Below are 16,160 nucleotides of genomic sequence, written 5' to 3' on the forward strand. Positions count from 1 at the left end.
GGAAGATCCCACATGCCGCGGAGCGGCTGGGCCCGTGAGCCATGGCCGCTGAGCCTGCGCATCCGGAGCCTGTGCTCCGCAACGGGAGAGGCCACAGCAGTGAGAGGCCAGCGTACCACAAAAAAAAAAAAAAAAAAAAAAAAAGAGATTCCAGTCTTAAGTCCTGTTTAGAAAATCCCTGAGGTCCATGTCTTCTTGGGTTTATTCACTGTTGAGTCACACACAGGGTCCAGCATGGACTGGGCTCCTTGTCTAGAACCCATGTTCCACAAATGACAGGCTCTCTTTTTTGTCTCTTCTCTTCAAGCTGGGCATCCAAGGCTTCACTGAACAAGATGTCGGGAGCCACCAGAGCTATTCCCGAAAGACCTTGATTGCACTGGTCACCTCGGGGATCCTGCTGGCTGTCTTGGGCACCACGGGCTATTTCCTGATGAACCGCCGCAGTTGGAGCCCCACAGGAGAAAGGCTGGTCAGTTCTAGGGTCCAGGGCAAAGAAAATGGGAAGCTAGGTCTCCTGGGGAGGTCCATGAATGTCATGGAGGGGGAGGAGAAATACCAGAAAAGGCACTTCTGTGCCCTCACACGGGAACATGCGTGTATGCACATTACTGTATCCATGGACAAGTCAAAACAATATATAGCAGATTGGGGAGGGGGCACTAACTGGGGCCCTGGTCCCTGTGGTAGCAGATGGTTCATGTCATCTATTTATTATTTTCCCTGGGGTAGTTTAGCTGGGTACAAACCAGAACAGGCTGCTAAATCAGCCACTTATTTGCAAGCATGTTAAAAGCCCACGGGCACCAAGTGGCTCACAAGGGGACACATGGAAGGAAAATCTACTCTTGACATGTTCTGGATGAGAGAGGACAAGGCCAGGGTTTGACTTTTGGCCTCTGGCCCTTCACCTCCTCTGGGGAGGTTATTGCACCCTGGGGACTGCCTAGTTTCCGGCGGGAGCTGGCTCTTGAACTGCTGTGGCACGGTGTGGTGCCTCTCCTCTGTCCTTTCTCCTCTAGGAGCTGGAACCCTGATCGCTCTTCAGGAAGAAAGGAGTCTGCACATGCAGCTGCAACCTCCATCTTCCCCTCCTACTCCCTTCCTCTTCCTCCCATCCCCCTTTCTGCTGCCCTGCTTACGAGATAATGCTCCTTTATTTATACACCATCTAGGGCGAAGACCCTTATTACACGGAGAACGGTGGAGGCCAGGGCTATAGCTCAGGCCCTGGGGCCTCCCCTGAGGCTCAGGGAAAGGCCAGTGTGAATCAAGGGGCTCAGGAGAACGGCACCGGCCAGGCCACCTCCAGAAACGGCCATTCAGCGAGACAACACGTGGTGGCTGATACCGAACTGTGACGGGGGCAAGTGGGCGGGGTGAGACTGGGCAAAGTCTGGGGAAGGAGCCCCTCCCTGCACCTGAGCACGTGCTGTCTCCCTGCTGGAGGAGCCTCCCTTACCCTCCACCCTTTCCCACGGCACACCCCCTCGGAGGCCGTTCCTGGGACCCTGCCCTGTTCCAGGCCAAGGGATTCTCGCCACCTTGGGGAGACAGGTAGCTCCTGCCCTTTCCACATTCAGCTCCCTGCACCCAGCCTCTGGGCTGCTCCGCGTAAAGGTGTGATAGGGAAAGCCAAGGTGCAGAGAAACTCCTTGCGGGGGGTTGATGGGCTTGCAGCTTCCACACAGGGGCCCCTTCCCTCCAGCTCCTCTCTGCCTCATTATAGGAACTCCCAGGGGAGAGCACAGGCTTTTCTGGGTTGTAATTTCCTCCCAGGAGACTTTGCCTTTTACTCTTTCTTCGTTATATTTTCTTTCTCTGCTTTAGGGAAACCAAAGCAACCCCTTTCACCAGCTCCTTTGTAATGATATAGCCAGAAAATCATGTTGTCTTAAACCATCTCCCTCATTCCCCCTCTGAGGCACTGTGGAGTCCGTCACCAGCTCCCCTCTTGCTCTCCAAGTTCCCTGAGCTCCACAGGCCCCGGCCCCTCCCCCCAAGTTTCAGAACAGTGTCCTGTGTCTGTGTGTTTGGGGTACATGCACACACATGTTCACAAATGGGCACGCGGGGCCATGCAGAGCTTCTGCTTGGGCTGCTGTTTCTCCCTGTGGCTCAGAGTGGACAGGACCGTGGGACCAGATCTCTGAGCCGTGCCTCTTGACCTGTGTGCTTCTGAGGAAGACTCTTGCACCGAGGCTAGGTTCTGACCTTAACCTCTGTCTCAGCGGCTTCCTCCTCTCCCTGACTCCTGGGCTGAGCTGTGGCCTCAGCCTCCCAGCAGACTCCTTTCTGTCTCTGCCTTCCCAGCCCTTAATCCTTTTACTGCCCTGCAACCCATGTGGTCAGGGCCCCAGCACGTCTCCAGAGGACCCTCACCACAAGCCACCCTTTCTGTGAGTGACCCAGGTCCTGTTTTTGTTTCTGTTTTATTCCAGAGGGGTGAAAAGGGATCCAGGTTTCAATGACGATTGGAAATAGAACTTTCCAGAGATGGGAAGATGGGGTGGATTTTTTTTTTCCTGAATAAAAAATGGTGTGTGTAAATACTGTAATTAAAGTGATACTGAAACATATCTGTTCTGTGGTTCTGTCCCAGCCGGGTGTGCCTGAAAGCCAGAGCAGCGGTCTCCCCATGAGACCTGGCCAGACTACGCAGGGACCCGGTAGGGAGGGGCTAGCCAGGGAAGAGGTGGGACCAGCTCAGGGGACACAGGTACCAACCAGGATGCTGCTTTTTGTCTAAGCCTACTAACTACTCCCCTCTCTGGGGGGAGACAGGGATGCCCTCAGGGAAGCTGATGTTTCTAGTCGCAGAAAGAAAAGCAGGCAGAATGCAACGGGGTCTTCAGACTGGAGGGTGCTGAGGACTTAGGAGCTGTACCCTTCATGAACACCTTTCTGAGATAGAGGCACATTTTGGTCACCATATGCAAAAGATGCCAAACAAAGAGAAGGAGGCAGGGCCTGTGCGCCCTCTATTATAGTCACACCGTCCCCATCCCCAGCTGGGGGCAGACAATGAAGGACAGTATGGGAACTTCTCTCTAGAGATCTGGCTGCCAGCTACTGGAGGGGATGCTTTCCACCTCTGCATTAAGACAGCAGCCTAACTGCAAAACCATCTGTAAGCCCCCCTACCCCAGAGCCCAGACACCCCACCCCCAGCCCCTACCATAGGAAGTGGGGGAGGGAGAGCTGTTGGACAATCAGGAGCTTCAGGAAACGCTCCTAAGTGTGTCAACAGTGGTGGCAGCAGTTGGGGCCAAACAAAGGATCCTTCGATTCTTATCTGGCCAAAGCCAGACCTTTCCCCTCAGCAGCCCTACCCCCATTTCCCCCTTTCTTTGCTCTAACTGCTCTAACCAGAGTTTCCTCCCCAGGACTCAGGGGAGGCAAAGGGAGGAAATCTTGAGGTTTCCCTACAAGGTGATGGCTGGGGGTTGGAGAAAGGGAAGACGGTAATCAGAAAGAGAAGTCAGGTTGGCCTCTTTCTGGTCACACAACAGGCCGTGAGAGGGACGGGAGGAGAGTCTGGCCAGGTCAGGCTGGTGGTACAGGGTACAAACTCCCAGGAAACAAGGGAGGAGGCGAAAAGGCAGCTGGGTCTTTGAAATGCCTTCAGCCTCAGGCCCAGCAACCTGTAATAGTATATTGCCCCGAGTTTGTCAGAGTGTGTAGGCTCTGGGAGGAAGCGGGGGTTTGTGTGTGTGTGTGTGTGTGTGTGTGTGTGTGTGTGTGTGTGTCTCTTTAGGGGGTAGGGTTGGGTGGCGACTGGTTCTTTTTGATGCTGGACAGCTTGCCCTGAAGGACCCATTGCTTTCTAGAAAATCAAACTTTCCCACCTTTGGTGTGAGCATCCTGGTGTGGCAATGGCTCCACCTGCTGGCCATGCTGGGCTCCTACCGCTCAGCTTCAGTTCAACTGCCTCCATGTTGCGTTTCTCTCCACTACTGCCCTGCCCTTAAGCAGCCTAATCCCGGCAGGCAGGCAGTCCCACACCTGAAGCTCATTTAAATATAGACAGTCACTGCTGGAGGAGACTTGAAAGATACTTTCAACTCGACTCCCTATGGTACAGTTAAAGACAAACTAAGTCCCTGAGAGGGGCTGTAGCTGGCCCAAATCATGAAGAATTCAGGTGACCTGAATCCGAAGCTTTTCCCACTCTTCTGCTGGGACCTCAGGGTTCCTCCAGTTGGATGTCCTGAAGCTGGAGAGGACACTGTCAGGATAGGTCTGGGGCTTCACCTCTGGAGCATTTCATCAGTGGGTGCTCTCCCAGGCCTGAGCAGACAAGCAGGTCCCGGGACCTTAGTTCACGCTGCTGTGCCTGAAGTCAGCCCTGGAGAACTGACCCTGGACTACTACATAGTTCATTATGGAAAAGCATACCTAGATGTATCTTCTGCTAATGGATAAAGAGGAGGGTCCTAAGCCTGGATAAAATGGTTGGTGACGGAGTGACCCTTTTTTTTTTTCCTGAAAATGCTTTATAATAATGCAGAGCAGTTATATATAGCAAACGCCTTTAAAATGTAAACCTTTTAAACATTTAATTTTCCGGCACGAATACACACAAATGCTACTACAGGGGTGGGCTGGGAGTGGGGACAGGGTGGGAAGGGCAGATTACAGCCTCCATAGGGATTAGAGTTTCAACAGTGTTACTTATAAATTATAGTACATCGATTTTATTTACTGACCTAGGCAGCCAGAGGATGGAAGGATATACTATGTGGAGTAAACACATTCATACCAGGGTGAGGAATGCTAGAGGAGACACAACTTTTTAGCATTAAACATGTATAAAGTATTTAGCAAAGGTTACAGAAAACAGAGCAAACAAGCAAGTGTTTTTTGGTTGGGAAATTCCACTTCCATGGGGTTTGCTACTGTGCTCCTGTCTGTGAAAGGTCTGCTCCCACCCCCTCCCCCATCAACGCCTCTAGGTGGAACAGTCCTGCCTTTCCCCTTCACGTAAACCCAGTAGCAGTTGAGCAATTTAATGCAACGGGATGCTGCTTCTATTCCGACAGCCCTCACCCAAGAAGCCCACAGCCAGCACTCAGTCATTCAGCAAGTCTTCTGAACACTTACCATGTGCCAGATACCATTCTAGAGGCTGGGGACAGAGCAGTGAACAAATCCTCAGGGAGCTTACAATTCCAGTGCAGGAGAAACAAACACATTTATCGAAGCAAATCTATCCATATGTTTTCAGGTTGTATTAAGAGCTAGGCTTAAAATAAGCACTCAGAAAAATTTTGTTGAATAAATGGGGACAGAGCAGTGAAAAAATCCTCAGGGAGCTTACAATTCCAGTGCAGGAGAAACAAACACATTTATCGAAGCAAATCTATCCATATGTTTTCAGGTTGTATCAAGAGCTATGGAAAGTATAAAATAGATTGAGAGTAACAGTTGGTATCTACATGTGGTTGTTACCCTCCAGGAGGTAAGAATTGAAAACACAGTTCACTAGAATGAAGTGGGGGAGAGATCAGGCCATGCAGAGGGAAGGGCAAGTGCAGGCGTCTGTGATGCAAACTCTAGCAAGTGCAAGAAGCTGTAGGTGAAGGAGGACGAGAAGGCGGCTGGGGCTGCGTCAGAGGGAGTGAGGGGAAGGGTGGCGACAGGCCAAATCGCATCAGGCCTTTGAGGCCTCAGGAGTTTGGGCTTTATTAGCAGATGGGGAAACCCATTGGAGTATTTTGAGCAGAGAGGTAACATGATCTGATTTATATTTTAAAGGGATTGTGCTGGCTGCTAAGTAGAGAATAGAGGTAGACAGGCAAGAGAGGGGACGCAGGGAGACCAAGTAGACTATAGTGATGGTATCAAGAGGAATGCTCATGGCTGGGAGCAGGGCGATAATAGTGGAGGTGGGGAGATGAAGTGGAATTCAAAAGTTGTTTTCAAGGTAGAGCCGATAGGACTTGCTCCATCATTTATTCCTTCATATCATCATCATCATCATCATCATCACGGCTAACACTTATTGAGTACTGACTGTATCAAAATTGAGATGCTGTTTCAAAAATTAAATTAAATCCTATGAAGTAGGTACCATGACCTCAGAAAAAGAAATGGAAACTCAGAGAGTAACAGGGGACTGTGCTAGGGGCTCAGTGGCAGAGGCAAAGATGAACAAAATGTGAGTTCACTTGAACCCACAGATTTTGTTTTTTTGGCTGTGCCGCATGCGGGATCCTAGTTCCCCACCGGGGATCAAACCCACATCTCAGTGGAAGAGGAAAGTCTTAATCACTGGATTGCCAGGGAAGTCCCAAACCCACAGATTTTTAAATCTTGGGGAGAATACTACAAGTGCATTCAAACAAACAAACAAACAAACAAACAAAAATGAATGCAAGGCAGAAAGTGAGAAATAACACAAGAAGAGACTAAATGAGGTGCCAACTACCCAGAGGTGAGCAGGACCCCTTCTAGCGGGAGAGATCAGGGGCTGGGTCATGGAGAGGTGATATCTGAGTGGGGTTGTAAAAATGGATAAGAATTTGATGGCAAAAATGGGTGAGGATATTTGAGGCTGACAGAAGTACATACATATGTGTATGTGGGGATAGGGATACAGATATGTAAAAAGTACTTTCAAAACACTGTGTTTTCCAGTGTGGCAGAAAAGTAGGGTATATGGAGGGAAGCCGGGTACCAAAAAGATATGTATCACTGTTTGTGTAAGGTGTTTAATGCCAGACCACAGAGTTTAGATTTATTCAATAGAAGAGAGAGGGCAACTGCAGAGCTGGCCTGTCGCCACCCTTCCCCTCACTCCCTCTGACGCAGCCCCAGCCGCCTTCTCGTCCTCCTTCACCTACAGCTTCTTGCACTTGCTAGAGTTTGCATCACAGACGCCTGCACTTGCCCTTCCCTCTGCATGGCCTGATCTCTCCCCCACTTCATTCTAGTGAACTGTGTTTTCAATTCTTACCTCCTGGAGGGTAACAACCACATGTAGATACCAACTGTTACTCTCAATCTATTTTATACTTTCCATAGCTCTTAATACAACCTGAAAACATATGGATAGATTTGCTTCGATAAATGTGTTTGTTTCTCCTGCACTGGAATTGTAAGCTCCCTGAGGATTTTTTCACTGCTCTGTCCCCATTTATTCAACAAAATTTTTCTGAGTGCTTATTTTAAGCCAGGTACTATGCCAGGCCTGGGATAAGACACAGTCCCTCTGTCAAGCCTTTACACTGGTTGCGTGTGGAGGGACAGATGACAGAATAATTAGCATTGAGTGTTAGTGCTTGGGAGCCTTGAGGAGGAAGGGCACGGAAGTCATGCAAGGCTACCCAGAGGAGGTGACATCTCAGCTGACCCTGAGGGACAAGCAGGATTTAAAAAGGAGAAGAGGGGCTTCCCTGGTGGCACAGTGGTTGAGAATCCGCCTGCCGATGCAGGGGAACTGGGTTCGCTAATTAGCATTGAGTGTTAGTGCTTGGGAGCCTTGAGGAGGAAGGGCACGGAAGTCATGCAAGGCTACCCAGAGGAGGTGACATCTCAGCTGACCCTGAGGGACAAGCAGGATTTAAAAAGGAGAAGAGGGGCTTCCCTGGTGGCACAGTGGTTGAGAATCCGCCTGCCGATGCAGGGGAACTGGGTTCGCGCCCCGGTCTGGGAGGATCCCACATGCCGCCAAGCGGCTGGGCCCGTGAGCCATGGCCGCTGAGCCTGCGCGTCCGGAGCCTGTGCTCCGCAACGGGAGAGGCCACGGCAGAGGGAGGCCCGCAAAAAAAAAAATAAAATAAAATAAAAAAATAAAAAGGAGAAGAGGAGATATGGATGTTCCAGGGAGAGGTAGGCACCTTGGCCCAGGCACAAAGTGAGACTGGTCATTCCAGAAATGTGAGTGGTTCTTTGAAGGCCCAAGCAAAGGATATGATTCTTCTTTGTATCTTTTATTTCTATACTGAGACTTTCTATTTGTTCCTTTATTTTAAGCATATTATGATTGCTCATTGAAGCATGTTTATAATGGTTGTTTTTAAATCCTTGTCAGATAATTCCAACATCTCTGTCATCTCAGTGTTGGCATCTGCTAATTATTTTTTCTCATTCAAGTTGAGATTTTCCTGGTTCTTGGCATTACGGGTGACTTTAAATTGTGTCCTGGACACTTTGGGTATTGTGTTATGAAACTCTGGATCTGTTTCAGCAGGGCCCCTTTCATGCTGCACTGGGTGGCAGGTACCTCCTGGTTACCACCAGGTGGGGGTAAAAGTCCAGGATCCCCTTTCAACTGTTGACGCTTGTGGAGGGCTGGGTGCCTCATTATTGCTGGACCAGAGTGGAAGTTCAGCATCCCCTCTAGGTCTCTGCTGATACTACCTTGATGACATGTCACTCCTTGAGTCCTGAGGTCCCTAACCTTCTTCTCTTTACCTTTCAGATTTTTATTTTATATATGATGTTCAGTGTTTTTAGAAGTATTTAGCCAGAGGAATAGGGAGAAGTGTGTCTTCTTCATCTTGTCTGGAACTGGACATTCACGCAAGAAATATGAGGGAGGAGAGGAAATCACTAGCCGTGAGGCTGGAGAGTTAGGCCTGCTCAAGACCAGTTTTTCTCAAAGCCCTCTTACACCATTGAGAGGTGTAATCTAGAATTTCAAAGACTTTTGATCTTGAGAATTATATCTATCAATAATTACTGTATCAGAAAGTAAAACTGAGACCATTTCAGATTATTCGTTAACACATTTAAAAATAATAATTACCTCTTTACGTGAGTGTATGTCACCCATTTTAATGAAAAATAACTATATTTTCAAAAAAAAACATTTAGGGAGAAGTGAGGCATTGTTTCACATTTTGGTAAATTTCTTCAATATCTGGCTTAATAGAAAATTGCTGATGCTCTCATATGTTTCTTTATTCAATCTGTTGTCATATTACGTGTCTTGTGGCCTCTGGAACACTCCACTGTACTACACTTGTGGGAGAATGAAAGTGAAAGAGGGCAAATAACATTTAATATGATTATGAAAATAATTTTGACCTTAGTTACCCCTTGGTAATGTCTTGGGGACCCCCCAGGAGATCCTGGACCACACTGCTGCTTTAGAATTCACTCTTTCAGGACCCACTAGCCTATGTGGCTACTGAGCACTTGAGATGTGGCCAGTGTGAATGAGGAACAGAACTTTCCACTTTATTTAATTTTAATTAATTCAAATTTTAAGACTGGAACAAGATAGTTTTTTTGTGTGTTAAATAAAATCCTGTTATTTTTGTAGGAATACATTTCACTTTAACCCTTGAAAATTTAGCATCTGAATCAAGGTATGAAATAGAGGCCGGATTTTGAGGACTTAGAAAAAAAAGTAAGACATCTCATTAATAATTTTTTATATTGGGTTTATGCTGCTATGATAAGATTTTGAATATATTGGATTAAATAAAATGCATTTTGAAAATTCACTTCACCTGTTTTTTTTTTAACTTTTTAAAATGTGGCTACTTTTAAAATGTAAATTTAAAGTTACTTATGTAACTCATATTTCTACTGGGCAGTACTGCTCTAAATGAATCTAGATGATGAAAGCTTTATATGCCACGTGAGGTCTATTCTTTATTTTGAAGGTAATGTGGAACTATTGACAAGTCTGAAGAAGGGAAGTGACTCAATCAGATTTGCATTTTAGAAAGCTCACTTTGGCAGAAGTATGGGGCATGGATCAAAGGAGGAACTAGTTAGGAGGCTACTGCACTAGTGAAGATAAGGGAAACATGTGGCCTGAAGGAAAGTGGCTAAACTGGAGACAGAATGGGAGGATGTAATCTTAGGTGTAATATTGGCATCGTGGTTATGCAGGGAAATGAATGTCCTTATTCTTAGGAGATGCACGCAGAACTCTTTAGGGATGAAGTGTCATAATATCTGCAACTTTCTTTTATTATCTACACTTTATTTTTTTTAGTTTAATTTTTATTGGCATATAGTTGATTTATAAAGATGTGTTACTTTCAGGTGTACAGCAAAGTGATTCAGTTATACATATACATATATACACTCTTTTTCAGATTCTTTTCCCTGCAACTTACTTTCAAATCCACCGTATTTACATGGAAACTTTACACACACACACACACACACACACACACACACAGAGTACATCTGTGAGAGAATAAGAGTGATAGGGCAAATAGCATCTTAGTATTATTATGAAAAAAATATATATCTATGGAGAGAGGAGGAGGGGAGAGAAAGAAAATGTGACATGAAATATTAGCAATTGTGAACCTATGTGAAGTAATCTAGTAAATAGGGGATCATTTTACTCTTAACTTTTCTAGAGGTTTGACATTTTTTGAAGCAAAAAGATGAGGAAAATAATGAAAAACAAAGAATGCAGCAATTGGATATGAGAGATAGGGAAAAGGGCAGTGAAGAATGATTTTCTGTTTCTCTTGGCAACAGAGTGTACCGTGTTGTCATCCTCAAGATGGAAACACAGGAGGAGAAACAGGCTCGTGGGGCAAGGATGAGTTCAGTATGGATCTGTGGACTCAGAAGTGCCTTTGGGATCCAATAGGTAGTGTACAAGCTGAAGTTTCTGAGAGGGAACTTGGCGAGAGATGCAGACTTGGGTGACATTAAAATCTAGATAGTAATTGAAGGAGAGCACCATGGTGTCAAGGGTGTGCATGGAGACTGAGAAGAGGCAGGTGTGAGGATAGAACCCTGGGGAGCACTGACTTTTTAGGGTCAGCCAAGAGGGCTGCCATGGTAGACAGCCTCCAGGATGGCCCCCAGTGCTGCCTCCTCATCTTCATACTGGTGTGTGGTCCTCCCCGACATTGTACTAGTATTGGTCTGTGTGACAAGTGATGGTACGACACTCCTGAGATCTTGGCCACATGTGCTTATTCTTCTTGGATCACTCACTCTGGGGAAGCCATCTCCATGTCACGAGGAGCCCTGCGCAGAGGTCCATGTGTGAAGAACTGAAACTTCCGGCCCATAGCCATGCGAGGGAGCTTGGAAGAGCTTGGAAGAGAATCTTCATGAATGAAAGAATGAATGAATGAGACTGCAATCTCATGAGAAATCCTGAGCCAGAACAACTCAGCAAAACTGCTCCCAAATTCCTGACCCTAAGAAGCTATGTAAGATAATCAATGCCGTTTTAAGCTGCTAAATTTGGGGGTAATTTGTTATGTAGCAACAGATAACTAATACAGATGTCTCACGTGGAGACTTAGAAGGGTGGTCAAGGAGACATGAAAACTTTGAGACCGGTACCATAAGGAACCAGAGAACAGAATATTTCATGGAGGAAGGTCTGTTATACAGTGTCAAATGCTACCAAGTGGTAGAGAAATGGAATTTTCAACAAAGGGGTGATTGGTAACCTTGGTGAAAGCAATCAGTGGAGTGTGGGAGGGTAGAAACCAGATTATAATAGACTGAAGAATAAGTAAGGATAAAAGCTAGAATTTTTCCATTATCACACTTAATTGCGGGGAAAATCCCTTGTGATAAACACCAAATCCCCATTTTGGGGATGAGAAAGCCAGGGTCACATTGCTCCTATGTGGTAAAATCCGTACGCCCCCGCCTGCAGTGGCTTGTTAGAGAATTCTAACTACATTCATTACTCTTTCTGGGAAGCGTTCCGATAATTCCATTTTGTAACCTCACCGCACTTGCAGCGATGTTCTTGCAACGTTACAATTTTGGTGTCCCAGCCCGCTGCCCAGCTGGGATGGACGCTCCTTCCTCTGGCTCCGCCTTACTCACCCCTCCTGCCTTGGGAAGAGAACTGACAAATTAAAGTTAGTGAAGAGCCATTCTTTCATTCATTTCAAAGCTACTTATTGAACTCTTTGTAAGAGCCTCAGCTACTGGCCAGACTTCTCAGACAAGAATGGGCTACCAACGTGATGTTTTACATATGAAGTCAGCACTCCACAAGCAAAAGAAAATCTTCGTTATCTTCCTGGAGTGAGAGCCCCTACCCAAGGTTGAAAAAGGAATGCAAAATTCAGCAACTGCAGCATCAACAAATTGAAGCAATCGTAGTAATCATTCAGCGGTGATTGATAGCAACAGCTCCTCTTGGGTCTCATACATGAACCTATAGATAGGTAGCTATTTCTAGCTCTAAATCTGTTTTCATGTCTTTGGCCTCCAGTCAATCAATTCACCTTTCCATGACCCACACGGCCTCCCTCACAGAAAGATTTCCTGAGAAAGCTTTGCCCTAGGAGTAGAACCACTTCAGACCAGCTTGAGCTACATTCAGTGACCACATGGTGTCGTGGTCCACCTCCTGGCTTTAGAATCAGATAGGCCTGACCTGGGAGTCCAGCTCTGATACAAGGTATGTGACTTTGAGTGGGTTTTTTTTTTTTAACCTCTTTCATTCCTAGGCTCCTTATCTGGAAAAAAAAAAAAGGGTGGGGTTTAATCATATCTACCTCATAGCATGACCACAAGTTTAACAGGAAGCAAACATTTTTATGTTAAAAATATTACTGCCGTATTTCTTCATTTTAAGTGAGGCAGGATTCATCTCAGAGGCGCTCGGCTCATTTGTTGGGGAGAGCACTGGGGTAAACTTTTGAGGCTGAGAAAACCAGCTGAGCAACTCTATACACACCCATCTCCTTAGATCCTCCTTTGACCCCAGATTGAGAATAGCCCAGATTGGAGACATTTGTTCAAAGAGCTAAATTTCTGCGTGTGATAAAGTGATAGAAAGCTGATATTTTCAGGGAAAGGTGGGGAACAGTAGAGAAATGGAGGAGAAGGCTCTCAGGAAGGAAAAATGGCTGCAGGCAGGGTTCTGGGTAGCAAAACAGCCAGGAGGGAGGGCGGGGCAGGTGAGGAGCTTTACTGTGGTGATTCCCAGCTATTGCTTGCTCTAAGTGGTGCTATAACTGTCCTATCTTGCCTCTGACCTTCAGTAAAAGTCTTCCACACAAAATGACCCTGTGTTCTGGGAGCTTTAAGGACAGAAGGAAGGAAAGAGTTTAACTTGCTATGAGAATAATAGGACGAGAGGATGCCCTGTCACGAGGCAGGAAAATGACCTTGAATTCAGCTGGAGCAGGAATTCATAAGAAAAAGAGAACATGAAAATGTCAGCCCATCCCCCAGGAATCCTCGGAAATCTTGGGGAGAACAGGGACATCCCACAGAATTTGGTACGGGGACTCGGGCTGTTTAAGGAAAACATGTTCCTTCTCTCATAAGGATTAAATGAGAGAATGTACAGGAAGCAATTCGCTCCGAGCCCAACCTGTGATCAGCACTCTAAACTAAAGGTAGCTTCTTATTACGATTTAATGGACAATTTCCTCTTTTCTTCACCCCTTTGAACTTCAAGGACTCACAAGCTATTTGAAAATTATGATATAGTCATTCATTTATTCTATAAACATTTATCAAATTCCTTCTATGTAGCAGGTAATCTGAATAATTTCAGGCAGTAGGAGTGATGATCATAGTTCATGTATGCGGGCTTAGCATGTGCTAGGTAGTGGGCTAAGTGCTTTACCCGGCTTGTTTCATTTAATCCTTGCGACAATCCTAGGGAGGAACGATTATCTTCCCACTTTATAAACGAGGAGGCTGAGGCACAGTGAGGTTAAGCGACTTGCCTAGACCACATAGCTAGCCAGTGGGAGAGCCAAGGTTTGAACCCAGGCAGTCGGATTTCAGAGCATTCTCTAAAACTCCATACTGCACTGTTTTTGAATGCAACTGACATGTGTGTGAGTTATGGCCTATGGGGGGGAGGGGTCATGGGGAGGTAAACCTACAAGTATGGCTAGGATTTTCTTGCCTTCTTTTTCCTCCTACCTCCCATTCCCATTCTAGCTCTCACTGTCAAGACGGGGGTGGCACCAGCATCCCAACACTTAACATCTGTTCAGAGCTTCTCATCACCTGGTTTGAGGTCTCCCATTCTACCTGTGCCCACCATTAGCAAGGGGAAACACGAAAAGGGAGAGAAGGAAAAGACCTGTTGAACTAACCGATAGATAATTAGAAGCTGACTATTTTGCCATAATGCAGCACAAGAGCAATAAATCAATCAATCACTTGGGGGGTAGGGAAGGACTTTCCTATAATCAGCATTTAAAGGCTTATACCACTTAATTAGTCTGTTAATTAAAACTGTTCTCCTCCTTCCACATGTTATCAGCCTGCAAGGCAGAGAAAAACTCAAGCCCCCGGGGTGGGGGGGGGCAGGAGATAAGAGAAGTAAGAAAGACTGGAGTGCATAGCAGATTCAAACAGCTGGGCATGTGGGTGTTTTAAAAGCACAACGCTTAGTGCCCGGGGCAAATCTACCTGCTAGTAGGAAGGGAACGTTTATCAAAAACCAAAAGGCTGTTGTCTTTGTTGAACAGAAAGGGGAAAAAAATGATTTAATCGTTAAAGAGAAAAACCCCCATAACCGCACACAGGGATCTTCGAAGGGCAGGTGCACTGCGTGTTCCCTGGGGCGCTGGATACAGTGAGAAACAAACATGCTTGGGGCAAACGCAGCGTTATCAGAAGACTCTGGAGCTCGGGGACTATGCCCTGATGCTGACGTGTGCACTTCTGAGGGAACTAACACACATGGAGTCCCTACTATGTGCCAGGCACCGCCTCCATTCTTTATGTCTGTAACATCGTGTTTGGTGATTTCGTCGACATTCTTAGAGTGCGCTCGAGTTATTTCTGGGAATTCCCAAAAAAGGAGCCTCATACGAGCCTTCACAGCTGTGGTCACCAAAGACTGGCTGCTCTGCTCTTCTCCTCCTGTTCTGGCTCTCAGTGGTCCATGCCTCCTGCCCACCAAGAGCCGGGAAAAGCCTCTCATCGCTGTGGCTGACTGTGTCATGCAAACTCATAGGGCCCAGAAACTCACAAGTCATTCTTGAGCAGTTCAAATAGACTCCGAGCCCCACAGCTCTCTCCGTGTTCCTGGGAGGACTGTGGCCTTCATACTCCTTTCCTCTCTTTTCCAGCCCCTCCGCTGGCCTCTGTCTTCCCCACCCTGGTTACCAAACACACACTCTGGTGCACTCAAATGAAGACGAGCAGACACGGAGTCTTCACCAGCATCAGCCCACCAGCAGCGGTTAGGTTACCTTGTTATTACAATCCTCACAACAGCCGTGTGACAGACCACTAGCAATCCCATTTTACAAAATAGGGAAACTGTGGCTCAGAGAGGGTAAACCATTTGGCTAGGACTCCGCAGGTAGTGACAAAACATTTAGATGAGGGCTTCCCTGGTGGCGCAGTGGTTGAGAGTCCGCCTGCCGATGCAGGGGACACGGGTTGGTGCCCCGGTCCGGGAAGATCCCACATGCCGCGGAGCTGCTGGGCCTGTGAGCCATGGCCGCTGAGCCTGCGCGTCCGGAGCCTGTGCTCTGCAACCGGAGAGGCCACAACAGTGAGAGGCCCACGTACCGCAAAAACAAACAAACAAAAAAAGCACATTTAAATGAGCTCAGTAAATATATGCTGACGGACAGAATTGGAAATATGGAGGCAAGAGAAGATCTCCAGCTTCTGGGAACTTTGGGGCCTGCAGGGGTCCGACTATGTGGTAAAAGGGAAATGTCAGTTGAGGCCACCCTTCTAGGGTGGGAGAAGGGGCAGAGATGGGGAGTATAGGGTCAGCTCCAAGGTCAACTGCTCCTGAACCCAATTCCCCTGCTGGACACCTGTAGTTATCTAATCTACTTTCTACCAACAACCCATCACATTCCAACCACCCCGCTAGCCCACCCCCCCAAAAAAACCCCTTCAGAAATAGTAAGTGGTGTCATTTGTTAGCTGCATGAGCCTCTGGATGTCAACATGTACAAACATTCCCACTTGGGGATGGAATGGAGGGGCAGTGGTAATGCGATGGAGAGAGCCTGGGCTTGGAACCTAGTGACAAACTGCTGTTCCCCGGTAACTATCTAGGTGAATTTAGGCAAATTGCTTCCATTGTCCACCTTCAGTTTCCTCATATGCAAAATGGGAAATGTCAGCCACCTTCCTCAAAATGTTACTGTGAGGATTAAGCAAAGTTAATACAATACTATTATTATATAGAGAGAACTTCAAAATTACAAAGTGCTTCCACATATACCTCTGGCAACCCTCAGAGCACCCTGAGTATTATT

General features: G+C 46.9%; 1 protein-coding gene across 2 annotated transcripts in view; it reads left to right on the plus strand.

The window, feature by feature from the left end:
- The window catches only part of CD34 (CD34 molecule), a 23,085-nt gene extending 20,510 nt beyond the window's left edge, over nucleotides 1–2,575 (plus strand). Inside the window, exons 7-8 of one of the 2 annotated variants that reach the window (XM_007115068.4) lie at nucleotides 308–472; nucleotides 1,023–2,575. In XM_007115068.4, coding sequence (XP_007115130.1) covers nucleotides 308–472; nucleotides 1,023–1,037 — 180 coding nt within the window. In that variant the 3' untranslated portion in view covers nucleotides 1,038–2,575. The remainder of the gene's footprint in view (nucleotides 1–307; nucleotides 473–1,022) is intronic. The other variant, XM_007115067.4, reaches the window with a different exon arrangement.
- Nucleotides 2,576–16,160: the final 13,585 nt, after the last annotated feature.

This window comes from Physeter macrocephalus, chromosome 4 (assembly GCF_002837175.3).
Source record: "Physeter macrocephalus isolate SW-GA chromosome 4, ASM283717v5, whole genome shotgun sequence".
Classification (NCBI taxonomy): Eukaryota; Metazoa; Chordata; class Mammalia; order Artiodactyla; family Physeteridae; genus Physeter; species Physeter macrocephalus.